Source organism: Pelecanus crispus, chromosome 17 (genome assembly GCF_030463565.1).
Source record: "Pelecanus crispus isolate bPelCri1 chromosome 17, bPelCri1.pri, whole genome shotgun sequence".
Lineage (NCBI taxonomy): Eukaryota > Metazoa > Chordata > Aves > Pelecaniformes > Pelecanidae > Pelecanus > Pelecanus crispus.
The window spans coordinates 4324413-4340007 of record NC_134659.1 but is presented as its reverse complement, the minus strand read 5'-3'; the positions used below and the strand labels follow the sequence as shown (position 1 = coordinate 4340007).

The window sequence follows — 15595 nt, the reverse complement described above, 5'->3', positions numbered from 1 at the left end:
TCCCCATCCCAGGCGCCTGCACCGTGCGTGGGTGAGCAGCTCCCGCCGCCATGCCGGGGAACCCGAGGGGGGCCGGCTTGGGGCAGCCCTTTCCTCATAGGTTCTGAGATATATATTTTTCTTTTTTTTAGTACTTTTTTTTTTTTTTTCCTTTCATTCACAACTACCTCTGGATATTTAAGTTCCACTGAACTCACAGACGTGCTGCTGCTGTGCCAGCTGCCCGGGCATCATTGGCTCGGTGTTTCCTTTTTCGGGGTGTCGCTGGGGGCCGTGGGGTATTTTTTTTCCCTCCCCTTTTTTTGGGCTTTTTTTTTTTTTTTTTAATTGTTATTTTAAGGCCTAGGTTGCTCTGCTGTTCCAAGGGATAGAGGCTGGCAGGGCGGTGGGGTGGGGGGACCGTGGGATGCTCCCCCCACCACGCTGCCTCCTGCACGACGGCTGCAGTGGGACCGGAGGTCGGTGCCGGGCAGCCCCAGCGGGAGAAAATTGGGGTTTGGTTGGGTTTGTTTAGTTTTTTTTTTTTTTTTGGTCCACTGTTAACGACCTTTGGGTTTCCTATTTACAGTTACTTGAATAAAACGTTTTATGGATGTTTGACGCCTCTGCCCTGGACTCTGGCTGGGGTCCAGCCCCCGGGAGCGGGGTGGGAGCTGGTTTTCTCCATGGAGGGAGAACCAGCCGGCACGGAGCGGCCCCTCCACGCAGTACCTTCTCCGCAGGGACATCCGTGATGGGTGCCAGCCATCCTCCGGCGGGGACGGACAGGAGCTGCCGATGGAAACAGAAACAGGCAAAACCCTGTTCCCCCCCCCGCCACCACGCCACCAAACTCCCATCCTTGGCGCCTTTTTGTTGCCAAACGCAGTCATGATGCTGCCAAGGCCGGGACGCGTGATGTTGACCCCCCCCGCCCCGACGTTGGGCTGGCCCACGGTCCGGCAGCGCTTGTGCTGCTGGAAACCCTCCCTGCCCGACGCGGGAGGCTCCGGGCCGAATGCAGAGAAACATGTTTATTTGCTCTCGCACGCGTTGCGCCGCTCCTCTGCGTCCTGCCCTCCGCGCCCGGCAAAGCCTCGGAGCCCGGCTGCTCCCCTGCCAGGGCGCCAGCCCCGGCCATCCTGCTCGGTGCATTTTAAGGGGCTGGCGGGGTGGTTCAAGCAAAAATACAGCAAAAATAGGCGCCGAGGCAGGAGATAACCCGTTATCGTCAGTGCTCACGGGGTGGGATCCTTCCCCGGCAGCGGCCGCCGGCATCGCCACGCTACGGCGGGCGCATCCTGCCCTTCCCGGCGGACGGCGAAGGCAGCAGCGCCGGTGCTGACACCGTCCCCCCTTGCCTCCTGCGGGCAGGATTCGGTCCCAGCTCTCCGGGCAGCATCAGGCCTTCCAGTCCCTGCGCGGGGCCCGATGGGGTGAGGGCCCCCCCCAGCCAGGCACCACCTGCAACAGAGAGCGTGCCCTCAGCGCGGCCCCAGCCCAGACCCTCCGGGCCAAGGCGGGGGGCAAAGCAACCCCCAAACGGCACTAAGGTGGGTGGAGAAGACTTGGGCTTGCAGGCGCCGGCTGCAACCCTCCCAAAAACCTCTGGGTTATACCCAAACCCTCGCCCGGCTCCCGAAAACCTTTAGGTTGTACCCAAGCCCTTGCCTGGCTCCCAAAAACCTTTAGGTTGTACCCAAACCCTCGTTCAGCTCCCAAAAACCTTTAGGTTATACCCAAACCCTCGCCCGGCTCCCAAAAACCTTTAGGTTATACCCAAACCCTCGTCTGGCTCCCCGAAAACCTCTGGGTTACACCCAAACCCTCGCCCGGCTCCCAAAAACCTCTGGGTTATAACCCAAACCCTCGCCCGGCTCCCAAAAACCTTTAGGTTACACCCAAACCCTCGTTCGGCTCCCAAAAACCTTTAGGTTACACCAAAACCCTTGTCCGGCTCCCAAAAACCTCTGGGTTATACCCAAACCCTTGTCCGGCTCTCAAAAACCTTTAGGTTGTACCCAAACCCTTGCCCGGCTCCCAAAAACCTCTGGGTTACACCCAAACCCTCGTCTGGCTCCCAAAAGCCTTTAGGTTATACCCAAACCCTCACCCAGCTCCCCAAAACCTTTAGGTTGTACCCAAGCCCTTGCCTGGCTCCCAAAAACCTTTAGGTTATACCCAAACCAACGTCTGGCTCCCAAAACCTCTGGGTTACACCCAAACCCTCGCCCGGCTCCCTCGGGACAGGCTGGCACCGTGGGCTCCCACCCAGGCTCAGCACCCCACCGTGGGCTCCCTAATTCGGTGTCGCTCAACGCTAACTTTTCATGCAAAAACCAGATAAATAGCAATTCCCGGCAGCAGCAGCGCGCGCGGCCGGTGAGCGACCCACGCAGCCACCCGTCCCGTACCCGTCCCCGAACCCGAACTCGCGTCGCCCAGAGGCAGCGGCTCACCCACCCGGGCGTCCTCCGCCTCCACCAGCAGCTCCTGCTCGGACTCCTGCAGCTCCTCGGCCGGGTCGTAGCTGTACATGGGCAGCAGCCGGTGACGCAGGCGGTCAAACCTGGGGGGACAGCGGCTGGGCGGTGACCGGACCCGCACGCCCGCAGCGAGCCCAGCCCCGCGTCCCCACGCTCACCTCCGCTTCTTCTGGACGTACATCGCCTGCAAGGAGAGCGGGGCGAGGCGTGAGCGGGCGCAGGGCTCGGGGCAGCCTTTCGGGCCCCCCCGGCCCTCCCCGCCAACTCACCGCGGCCAGGACGGCGCCGAGGAGGGTGACGAGGAGGAAGGGTCCCAGGATGTAGCCCACCAGCGAGTCGCCCACCGCGCCTGGCGCCGTGGGGGCCGTGGCGTTGCTCATGGCGCAGCGCCAGCTCCTCTCTGCATGGGGACGCGGGCGGCCGGCCCCGCCGGATGGGACGTCTGCGAAGACACGACCAGCCCGGTACCGGCAACCCCCCACCCCGGTACCGGCAACCCCCCACCCCGGTACCAATAAACCACCGCCCTGGTACCAATAAACCCCCGCCCCAGTACTGGCAACCCGCTGCCCTGGTACCAATAAACCACCGCCCCGGTACCGGCAACCACCGCCCCAGTACCTGCAACCCCCGCCCCGGTACCCGCAACCCCCCGCCCCGGTAAATAACCCACTGCCCCGGTACCAGCAACCCACCACCCCGGTACCAATAACCCCCTCCCCGGTACCCACAACCCCCTCCCCGGTACCTCAACCCCCGCCCCGGTACCAATAACCCCCTCCCCGGTACCAATAACCCCCTCCCCGGTACCTCAACCCCCGCCCCGGTACCAATAACCCCCTCCCCGGTACCAATAACCCCCGCCCCGGTACCTCAACCCCCTCCCCGGTACCAATAACCCCCTCCCCGGTACCAATAACCCCCTCCCCGGTACCAATAACCCCCGCCCCGGTACCTCAACCCCCTCCCCGGTACCAATAACCCCCGCCCCGGTACCAATAACCCCCTCCCCGGTACCTCAACCCCCTCCCCGGTACCAATAACCCCCGCCCCGGTACCGCTACCAATACCCCCCGCCCCAGCACCGCAACCCCCGCCCCGGCACCGCAACCCCCGCCCCGGTACCAATAACCCCCTCCCCAGTACCAATACCCCCGCCCCGGTACCGCAAGCCCCGGCCCGGTACCGGCCCGGGGCAGGAGCGGCGGGGCCCCTGCACGCACGGCGGCCCGGGGCAGCCCCCCGGAGGGGGCAGGGGGTGCCCAGCGCCCGGGGAGCCCCGCTGGGGGGCGGGGGCGGCCGGCGCGGGGGGGTCGCCCCGCACATCCCCCCCGCGGAGCCGGACCCGCGGGAAGCGGCACCGGTACCCGCGCCCCGGGCTCTGCCCCCCCCGCCCCCCCCCAATTCCGGCCGCGCACCGCCCCCTCCCCCCCCCCGTTGCCCCCCGCGCATCCCCGCGCGCGGCCCGGCCCCGCCCCGCCCCACCTGCGCGCGCCGCGCACCGCCCGCACCCGGAACCCGCGCGGCGCGTGATGGAGGGGCGGGGCCGGGGGCGGGGCAAGGGGCGGGGCAAGAGGCGGGGCAAGGGGCGGTGGCGGCGCGGGGCCGGCAGGGGGCAGCAGAGACCGGGCGGGGGGGGGGGTGAAGGGGAAAAGGGGGGGAGAAAAAAGGGGAAAGAAAAGGGCAAAAAAACCCAGGAAACACGGAAAAATGAAAAACGGGGAGGGGAGAAGGGGAAAAAATGGGGACAAAGAGAAAAAGGAGGGAAGGGACACGGGGGGCACGGGGAGGGGGGAGGGGCGAGCAGCTGGGCGGCCGGACAGACAGAAGGACGGGGGGGGGCGGGGCGGAGGGGGCCACACCCGGCCGGGTGGGTGCACAGCTGGGGGCGTGGGTGGGAAGACAGACAGACGGAGGGATGGGGGGGTGGATGGACGGACGGATGGATGGATGGACAGGTGGATGGATGGAAAGATGGATGGATGGATGGACAGACAGGTGGACAGGTGGATGAATGGATGGATGGACAGACAGATGGACAGGCAGATGCACGGGTGCACGCCAGGATGGACAGGTACATCCCTGCACCATTAGTTGGCTGGATGGACGGACGGACGGATGGATGGATGGACAGATGGATGCACGGACAGGTGGATGAATGGATGGATGGACAGACAGGTGGACAGGCAGATGCACGGGTGCACGCCAGGATGGACAGGTACATCCCTGCACCATTAGTTGGCTGGCTGGCTGGCTGGCTGGATGGATGGATGGATGGATGGACGGACAGATGGACGGATGGATGGATGGATGGAGGCACAGGCTGAGACAACAGACCCACGGGGAGTCCCGGCAGGAGCAGGCACGCAGCCTGGCCAGGCAGCGTCACCCGTGGCAGGGGCCGCCGTGGGTGCCCACCCTGCGGGGCTCACGCTGGGGCTGATCCCTCCGGGCCGGGCCCGCAGGGACCCCCGGAGCCGGGGCAGGGGCTGTCATGGCGCCGGCAGTGCCACCCACGGCAGAGCCCCGGGCGGTGGCAGCGTCCCAGCCCTGATCCCTGGCCCTAATCCGCTTTGCCCGTGCGGGGACCAGATGGCCCCGCTAAGTGGGTCAGGCGGGAGCGGGGCACACCGGGGAGCAAGGAGCCCCATTTTGCCTCCCAATACTGAAAAAAAAAAAATAACTGAGTGAAATGAGATGGAAGAGAGGAGCCTGGAGATGGCGGTGCTGGGGGGACACGGCCCCCGGTGCCCGGGCTGCTGGCAGGACGGGGCTCGGTGCCACCGAGAGCATCCTGCGCCGGCGGGATGGCGGCGTTAGGGAAAAGCAGCTCCTGCTCCGCAGCCCCTGGGATGAACCTGCCCAGCGAGAGGCCAACCGGCCGCGCAGCCCGGGTCCTCCTGCGCCGCCTGCCCTCACCCCCTGCCCAGCCCACGCTGGGTTATTTTCGCCTCCCGGTCCCTGCACCAGCGCAGGGACAGGGCTCGGGGACCGTGCTGATGCACCATGGCCACAGGGGACTCTGGGGACGCAGGAGCGGCGATGCCCTCGGCCAGGCATGGGGGTGCCGGAGCCCCTCGCAGAGGGCGGGAAGGGGTCGGGGTGGTTCGTCCCCACGCTGGGGGAATGCCCCAGCCCAGAAAAGGGCACCGGCTGTCCTGAGAGCACCTGGCCCCACTGTTCCCGTTGTCCCCAGTGGTCCCGCTGGCCCTGCTGTCCACAGCACCTTCGCTGACCCCACTGTCCCCACTGGTCCCATGGTCCGTGTTGACCCTCCCTGCCCCACACAGCCTTCCCACACTCAGCCCCCCCAGCCCCCCACGTTCCCCAAACCCATCCTCGCACAGAGCCGGAGGAGCATCGCCTCCATCCCAGCACCCATCTCGCCGTGGGAGCCGGGGCTTTGGGAGCACCGTGGGAGGCAGATCCTGGGGGTCAGCGCCGGCGAGAGGGGGCTGGGGGAGCCTCGCCCCCCGAGCGGGGCATTGCCCCTGTGTGAGCAGCAGCAGCTCTCCTCGCAGCCCATCCTCATCCCCTCCTTCGTGCACAAAGCGGCCGGGATCGGGCCAGCACCGCTGCCATGGGGGAAACACACAGAGGGGCCGGACCCCCCAGCCCCCCCAGCCCCTCGCTGCCGGGGCAGGAGCGGTCGAGGCGGCTGGAGCGCGTCAAGACCGTGTGGGCTTCCCGCTCCACCAACCATCCGCTGCTGCCCATCCCCTCCCCGCCTGGTGCTGCCGTGCCGCGGCTAAAAATAAATCCAGCAATTTCTAGGAAAGTTCCTTGGAGAGCGCGAGCGCGCGGGCAGCCCAGCCCGGCTGCAGGAGCGTGCAGGGTCCTGGGGGAAGCAGCGAGCCCGGGAAGCGGAGCAGGGGGGTCACCGAGCCCCCCTGCATGGCCACGGCCAACCCTGCACGCTCGCAGTGTCCCCAAATCCCAGGTGAATATTTGTTCCCCATCCACCACTGCCCAGAGCATGTGGATGGGGAAAAAGGGGAGTCGAGGCTGGGGCAGCGCGGGGGCTGCTCATCCCCAGGGGGGGGAAGGATGCTGGGGGGCTGAGGGCAGCATCGCCACCAGTCCCAGGGACCTTTATGACCAGGGTGGGAGGGGGGTCAGCCAGGGGGTCAAATTTTTGGCAGCCAACGCGAGCTAGAATAGTGGCACGGGGTATTTCTGCTCCAAAACGGGCTGTGAGAGCCATCAGCCCCCTCCTCTGCGCTGCCCGGCCCCCAGCAGATAATTGGGGACAGCTTTGCTGAGCCGCTAAGCTCCCCTTTAAGCAGCTAAGCGCGAGTGGCTGGATTTCCAGCCAGCGCATCCCTCCGGCTGCTCGCCCGGCCAGAAACACCGGGGTCGGGGGTAAGCGCTGCCACCCACCCCACGGGAGCACAGCCCGCTCCGGCGTTAACTCCGCCATCAGCAGGGATTAATTTTGCCCTCAGCTCCACATTGCAAACGTGAGGGTGCTGTGCACGAGCCGGTGTGTTTTCCCTCGTTGCAATAACACGGCGCAGAAGTTGTCCAGTTGCATTCAGATCCCAAAGGGAATTTGCGAAGGGTGAGGTAAGGGATGGAACTCCAAGCCAGGACATATTTGCTTTGCAGATAAACACGAGAGCTCCCGTGGCTGCATTTACAGCCTCGCTGCTGTCATCGGGCTGCACACAAAAATACCTGCCCGGTATTTTGCTTCACATCCCAAAAGGAGGAGGAAACCCCATCCCAGCTGAGCGAGGGCCAGACCAGAGCCCTGGGAAAAAGCTGGGCGAAGCGGGTTCCCCCTTCCCCAGCCCCAAGGCAGATCTGTGGCATCAGCAGAGCCCGGCCCCCAAGCTGGGGGGAACGGGGACGTTTAGGGTAAGGGCCGGCTCCAAGGGGCCGCGTCGCGCAGCCGTGGCGATGGGAGCTGCCCCGGGCTCCCCCCGCAGCCGGGCACAGCGCGGGGCAGAGGGATGCAGCAGCTCTCGCTGGAGCGGGCAGAGGATGAGGAAGGTGCCGAGTGGTCCCGTCCCACCAGCGGCGAGGACAGCGGGACCCACCGAAGGCAGCCTGCCATGGCGCGAAGAGCCCCGTCCGCTCCCTGCGCGTGCCCTGGTGCTGATCCTGAGCCCCTTCCCATGGCCTCTGAGCATCTCCCGCTGCTCACCTTTCCCAGGCAGGCAGGGAAGGCATCAAACCTCCAAAGGGTTTTGGATACCCTGAGCCTGACCACAGGTTTTGGGAAAGCAGCCAGACTTCGGCAGATCATTTGTGCACGCACACACACGCGTGGAGCACAGACACAGCAAGTATTTGTAAGAACGGGGTCCGAAGCAGCTCGCGTTATTCTTCCTTGACCTACGCCGGCACCTCAGAACACGTTCCTTGCCGTCTCCAGCCCTCGCTGCTCCCCTCGCTGGGGCAGCACCGGCGATCCCAGCGCGCTCTGCCCAGGGCCGTCACCGCCAGCTCACGGCGGGCACCGGTGCTCGCGGTGCAGGCGGCACCCAGCCTCCCCACAGCAAGGGGCTATTTCCACGTGAAGGGCTCTCGGTGAGGACAGTGTCAAGTAGGTGTGAGCAGCTTTGGAGTCAGGATCGCTTCTGCTCCACGAGGCTCTTGGTCGGGACCAAAAACATCTGAATGAGACTACGCCGGGCCTTAAAATTCACCCTGGTTTTATTGCAGGGTGCCCTCCCCGCTCAGGTGAGCCTGCCTCAACGTCAGGCTGTTGGTGACATCCCTCCGAATTTTCTTTCCCAGACTGTGAATGTACCAAGCCGCTCCAGGGAGGGCTTTCTCCTCCATCGACACATTATTGCCCGCTCCCCAAGTTCACGTACGTGAGTAACAGCGCTGGGAAGAAGAGAGACCACGCAGCAAGCAGAGCCGTGTGTGAAATACTGGCGTGTTTATTGGTTGGCACTAGATTACAGCCTACACTCTCGTCAAACTTGCATCCACAAATTTTTCGTCTTTTTTAAAATTTTTTTTCATCTTCTAAAAGACAGTGATGACCTTCCCCCTCGCCCACAACTCGAACAGAGGAAACACCTCGAGAAAGGAACCGGAGTGCCAGCTGCCGTACGTCAGCACAGCTTCACACCGCCTCGACGTCTGGCTCAAAACGCACCCAGACTCGCTGCAGAGGAGGGACGGGGTTTGTAACGATACCAGAGCTGAGCGTGGAGTAGAAGACAGCGAGCCCTCCGGTCCTTCTGGGAACACTACGGCTGAAAAGACCAAAATGACGTAGGTATACGCTACGCCTGCCAGCCACGACTAAGCAGGAGCAAGGAGCACCCACATTATTCATGAGCTCCAACTAAGATCTGAGCCTCAAAGAAAACAAAACGTGTCTTCTACTGAATGCATTTGACTTTGAACAAGTGTGTCGTTAAGTAAGAACAAGTCCAAGTCAGTAAGAAACGGCATCAGCTGAAGTGCTAGATTTCCAAAGTGCCCTTGCAGTTGTAAAGTGGTTTTGCAAACCATTTCAACTTAATATATCATAAAAAACCCCATGTTAACTTCATCAGAAGATTAGAAACACAAAGCACTGGAGTGAGGAACCTAAGTCTGCAGGCAGAAAAATAAAGGAAAACAGATTATGGGAATTACAAGTCCAAAACCATCTAGAATTGACAGACTTCAGTACGTAACTTAGGATTCATTGAAAATCACTGAAAATCTCAGGCTGCTTTTAATTCTAATAAATTAGCAAGTTTGTTCTCTACACCAGTTTTTCCTCCTCCAAACTCACCGACATTTCCACGTGAACGCGGGGAGCGGCAGCACAAGAGCCTCCGCCGAGACATCCCAACCGATGCCACCACCTCACACGCGAGCAGGAAACCCCGGGAGATCACTCACCGCGCTCTGCTGCTGCCATCGTGTCCCCCGTCCACCCCCAGGCCTGGACACTCGAAAAAGTGACTCAGAAAAGTATTAAAAAAAAAAAAAATATTAACCCCCATTTCCCACAGGGACTGCTCACACTGGTGCTGCCAAGCAGGAGAGGTCGGCATGGGTTGGTACCTGGATCGGCATCGAAGTCTTACCCTTGGTCGCGAAGGCGAGTTTGATCGTCCCAGCTCAGACACGGACAGAAGAGATGGTCAAAGCCCCGCAGCTTTGACCTCGGAGGTATCTCGGTTTGATGAGGAATGGAGAAGTCTAAGGGCAGATATGCTCGACCCCCCCGAGCTCCAGCTCGCGCTGCCGGCAGGGCGACATCCCCTGGGTGCTTACCCCGCTGCCGGGCGCGTTCTGACGGGGTCTGGGATCCTGCTCTCCCAGCTCGGGGGTGCTGCCAGGGAGCCTCAGGTACAGAGAGTTCACGAAAAGACTGAGCAGAAAATGCAAAGTGATCGTTCCAGGTCTTCTGATTTAATAAATAGGAAATAGGACATACAGGAAGTTCAGCAAACACTCTTGGACCTCCCAAGATTAACTTGAGGTGATTCTAGAGCCAATTTCTCAAGTATAAGTTCAAAATTCTCACTTTCCCACCAAAAAAAAAAAAAAAAAAGAAAAAGAAAAAAAAACCCTGTCAACTAGCACCAAAAAGAGATTTTATAAATCTCCTAAACACATCTTCAGTCAAGTGTTCTTTTTCACCCATCTACACCTCTCTCTCCATTACGTACAGACCTCATGACACTACACGCAGTAGAACACTACACGTATCTACACACCGCCTGCCACCTCTGAAGCCGAGAGTCCTCTCTAACCGTACTGAATTCGTTCCAACACTGAGAAAAGCGAGGAACACGTCTATACGTACGGATGTTACAGTCTCTAACGCTGAGCCGCGATGCGCGGGCCCACCAGAAGCGATGTCGCCTGCGTCCCCAGGCTGTGACGTGGCCGCTACCTGATGCTCTCTTATTAAGGAGGAAGAACAGAGCCAGGAGGGAAAACCCCGAGCCATTTCAGAGCAGGACCAGAGCAGTCGGAGAATTACGCAACATCGTCGAGTATCTAAGAGAAGAGCTCTTCATGCCAACAAGTGTCTGCAACAACTTCATTTCTTGGTGCAAGTCTGGCTAAAGAGACCGACAGATTTTGATCCTCTCCCAAGAATCGGCACCAGCCATAGCTTCCACTCCGGAAAAGTTAAATATTCAAACCTATCTTTCACAAAACTCCCAGATCACCCACGTTTCCTTTCACTGGATGCTTTGCACAGGTACAAACATTGCGCCGGCTGTCTGAAAAGGACAAACACATCCATTTGGGATAAAACAGCGTTTCCAAGAACGAGCAAGAAAATCTGAAGTTGTTGTAACTGGGAGAGGCAAACATTCGATCTGTGCAGCTTCAAGTATTTTGCTTTTCTGGAGCAACCAGCATGTTGCAAAATGGTGAAGACATTTTCTGCATGGAAAAGCTGAGGGAGAAGCCCGAAGTCCAGGCTAGATCTGGGAAGGGAACAGAGGATTCCTGACATTCCCTACCCACATTTTTAGCCACTGAATACTTTGTGTCTGCACAAGGGAAAAAGCAACACTAGCAGATTCCGATCCCTTTTCATTTTTCAGTCTATAGAGTTTGCTTTAAGGCACATCAAGATCATGCCAAATTAAACTGCCTTCCCACCCAACAGAAATCTGGGAAGCGCACGCTGCGTCCACCTGCCGAGTAAAAAAGCTGAACGCGAATGCCTAAATTGCAGCTGCTCTCCAGCCCCCAAACCAGAGCCCTTACCTTCCTCCGCAGCAGCGAGACCCAAGGCCATGGTCAGAGCTGCAGCAGGTTGGGTGGGCGCAGCCCCCCGCGGGCGGAGGAGCTCTGAACTCCGACCCCCGGGTAAGGCTCTGCTCCTTCCCCGCCAGCACCACGCAGCGTTTTTATTTCGCAGCACAGCTGTTAGAGAACGTACCTGCCTTGCTAAGCTGGAACCAAATCAACTTAAGAAGGAACCGTGTCCCCAGAATGGAAGAAAAAGGAAACAAATCCCACAGGATGTGTTTTAAAAAGATGCAGAGAGGCAGCACGTGCATTCACCTGTCCGTGCCACCTTCCTGCGGCAAAGCAAGGCAAGAGAAGTTAGCCGAGGAGAGCCCTGGCCGGGCTCCCTTCACCTGTAAATCTGGTCATTTCTCACAGCGTAACGTACACAGAAAAACTCAGTTAAATCACGGCAGGTTTACTACCAAGAACCAATGGCCACTCCCGAGTATTTCCGGCATCTTACCCTAATGAACACGAGCAAGGGATGGGGGGAAGAAATAGCAAGACTTTAACATACCAGATATACTCTTCCCCATCTGATCCAGGCAGCAGCTTAAAAAAACTCATTATGAAGTGTCCCTCTGATAAAGCCCGTATTTTTACCCCCTTTTATTCGGTTTTAATTACAGTTACTGGCTAACGGAGTTTATCAGTAATACCAGCCTACGACTGCAGCTCTGTTTAACAGCATTAAACGCAAACAAGCGAGCCGACCATCGGCAACTTCTGAACTATCTTTTTCAGGTGATGCAACTGCCCCACGCTTACTGCACAGCTTAATTCCGACACCCTCTCTTTGATAGATTCATCTCAAGATATTTCAGCTGTAAAACAACTCAGAGGACACATGCCTTGTTCTGAGAGTTCAAAATCATGAGCTCATGGCAGAGCAGCTGGTGAGACGGGCTGCCATCGCGTCCCGCACTCTCCCAGCTGTCACCGCCTCAGTCCTGAAGAGTTTTTACAGTTCGAAGTCTAATGCGTTTTCAATTTGAAAAAGTATCTCGTCTTTAGTTTGCAAAGCAGCCATTAACTCAAAGGGATGTTTTGCCAAATGATAAACCTAGAGAGGCAAATGCCGAACGCTCGTACTTCGAAGAAGTCACCGCAGTTCTGAGCAAGGGTTTGCCGAGCTCTGCCAGAGCAGCTCTGGCTGACCGTAAGCAAGCACAGAACGCAGCCAGTGCTGGTAAGAAGCAGAAACGCTGTGCAAAGATAAAGGAGGTACAAGCCTCCCCGGGCTTTGCAACAATACCGAGTTTCTCTATCGCCAATAAACTATTGTCTAGAATGAAACAATCCATCGTTGTGAAGAAACCAAAAGACATCTTTGTGAAGCGACCGAAAGTACTTCAACAGCACTGAATGCCAGATTTCAGGGAGAAGGGGGGGGAAAAAAGAAAAACCCCTTCTTTCACTCCTCTCCAGGCATCTCCCAGGAAAAGGTGTCACCTCCCGGGCCCGGCAGTGTCACATCACAGCCTCTCATAGCCAGGCACCAGCATGCAGAGCGTGTGGCACACCTATTAAATACTGGGGGAAAGCTTCACCAAAGAGAAAATGATACGTGCTACTTTTAACAGGAAAAAAAAAAAAAAAAGTTCTTCCTTTTGAGATATGCCTTTGAAAAGCCTCAGCATGAGCAAAGTCAAATTTGAAACCCAAAAACCATCCTGCAGTAACCACTTCAAGACAAAGGTGCTGCACGTTTTCTACCGCACGCGATTTCTAAGCTGACGTGAACCAATGCAGCGAAATCCCTGTTCCCCCACAGCACCACCTTATCTGAGAGGGCCTTCCTAGAGGTCAATACCTACGATTTCAGCTCCGCTAAGTTTAATGACACTTGGCACTCTTCTGCAGGGGGATGTCCACCTGTCTCTTGAATTTTACGCATCAGTTAAGATCATCGGAAAAGTACGGGATCTGACAAATCCTGCTGGAAGAACCAAGCAGCAGCCGCTGGAGACACTGGTACCCAGGGGGTGTCTTCCTTGTCCTCCTGCTCCCATGCTAGAGTCAACAAACGCCAGTATACTCACTACCCTGCATCGGCTTAAACCACCAACTAACATTTCCTGCCACAGCGGTAATCCAAGCTGGTCTGTCAAAAGCTTCCAGTGACAGAGACCCAGATTTTTCTAAGTATTTTGAGGTTTAAAAGATAATCACGCTAAGCAGCGGTGTCTAAGTGCTGAATGCACTTCCCTTCTCCCATTAAGGTCTCAAATACCTTTAAGAATCCAGATGGCAGGATGCAACTTCACTATACGAGGGTTTCTAATTTTGACAATCCCAGAGGAAGTGAATCAATGCCGAAGAGTGGGAACTGCTCAGAGAACCTCCCTGCGCTCAGCAGCGGGTCTCCCTCTTACTTCCTCACTCCTCTTGCAACCCTGAGGCACACAGAGAAATCCAGTACTCGAGTGTTTCAAGGGCCAATAATTTTCCCCCTCTTCCTCGCTGCAGGCAGACCTGCTTCTTGATGTATCAAGAGCGAGGTGTCCTTGTATATACCGTGAATATACGTATGAAAAGCAGCAAGGGAAAAAGTAACCTTGTTAGCGAAATTACTCTACTCCTAAGAAGATGCAGAAGACACTGGAAGTTTTTCATGAGAGCCCAGGGTTCAGAGGTGTGCCCAAAGGTAATTAACAGTAGCCCCTCCGAGTCGGAGGCTGTGCATCACCAACGTGCCCGGCGTTTATCCCAAACCGGCCTTCAGAGAACCAAGACAAGCAGCTCAAACGTGCAACTTGAGGGTGACTGGACAGATTTACTGCAAACTCGCAGGACGTCTAAATGAAGCATGGGTATTCCTCTGTTTTACCTACGAATACGCCAGTGCTGAGTAAGATCAAAGCTATGTTGAAAGCCAAACTACGAACATTATTCTGCAACGGGAAGCTGAGACACATTGCAATGCTCGCTTTAAGGGGTCAGGCTAGACACTACATCATTTGAGGTAAGAATCCCACTATCTCCAACACTAGCTCAATATAGCACCAGTTTTAGCAACTCTGGAAGTCTGAGTCTAATCCTACGGGGATTTTTAGCGGTTGGTCATGAGGGCAGCCCTAAGCAGTTTCACCAAGCAGGCACTAGTCTGTACTGTGAAACCCAGAGCGCGCGCCGGCCTTAGAACAGCTCTTTTGTCACTAATAAAGGCAGTTTGATTGTCGGTCCCAAACCAATTTACCATCATTTTGGATAAAATCGCTTAAACTGCTAGGGCACTCGGCTATACCAGTTACTAAAGAAGAACCTCAGATGCTGAGGAAGACGGGAATTCGTGTGGTGCAGGGGGAGGTTCAGGTAGCACAGGGCTAAAGCCTGTTTTGAAATCCGCGTCTATTGAATAAAGGCTATTTCTACTCCAGGAGCTATTTCCAGTTAAGAAGGCATAACACAGTAACATCCAGTGGCTGATGTTAACAGCATCAATTCATGCCACATTAAACCACTTTCTTGGCACAATTTATTTTTCTGACCCAAACAAATAAGCCATTAGCAAGTCATTAACAATATTCTACCCTAAATTGTCAGTTTAACAGCCCTGTAAAAACATTTTTAGTTTAAAAACAAAAGTGTGCATGCTGTTGATATTAAAACTGCAGTTACTCTTTCAGGAGTACCAGCTGTTTTGTCGCAAAGCATTTTCAACATACTAATCTGTACAGTAAAGACAAAAACTCAATTGAAGGCAGTAGATGGCTGCGTTAGGTGCCACTCACGGCTCGGTAACAGCGGACTGTCTGAATTTCTTGTACGCTTCCAGATACAATATTCAAGCCCTTTTGAGAGTTTGGTTCAGGCCGAACAGCACAGAGTAAGAAAGTATTGTACATTCGTCTCTAAGTTGAAGTGAACTGAACTGGTGTAATTTAGGCTCAATTCCAGATGCTCGGTTTCAAGCTACTTCTTGAATAATGCCTCTCAGCTTTTTCTTATGCGTGGTTTTTCATGTTAGCAATCACTGGCACTGCTTTTGGCCTTGCTACTCCACACTGATGAAAGCAAGGAGAACAAGTAAAGGAACAGAGTCGGATCTTAAAATGAACAGCTTCTTGCCAAACCAGCAAGGATACCATTCCCCCTTGTCCCAGGCTCCATGGATATTTCTATCAGATTTTCATATTGTAAGCGCTTCTCGGGAAGAGAGAAAACTCTGCAACAGTGAGTATTTATTAGAATATTTTTTGTTAAATAAAGAGGAGAAAAAGAGAAAAAAAAAAAAGAAAAAAAAAAAAGAGTACTGCAGATTTAATTTCACATCTCGGCTATGCTCTGACAAAGGAGAAGTTACTGAACTCAGCAACTACTTCTTGTCCCAAGCCAGGGATTAATTAATGCCCCTCCCAAAACGTGTACCTGTCCCAACCCACCCCCCAGCCCCAACCCTTCCCATTTTA

General features: G+C 56.7%; 1 protein-coding gene across 1 annotated transcript; it reads right to left on the bottom strand.

Annotated features, from left to right (window-relative positions):
• Nucleotides 1-1380: 1380 nt before the first annotated feature.
• On the bottom strand, nt 1381-2845 carry SMIM29 (small integral membrane protein 29). The gene is made up of 4 exons (XM_075722528.1): nt 2735-2845; nt 2624-2649; nt 2443-2548; nt 1381-1443 (listed from the first exon to the last, which is right to left on the bottom strand). The coding sequence occupies exons 1-4, from the start codon at nt 2843-2845 to the stop codon at nt 1381-1383; spliced, it is 306 nt and encodes a 101-aa protein (XP_075578643.1).
• Between the last annotated feature and the right edge of the window lie 12750 nt (nt 2846-15595).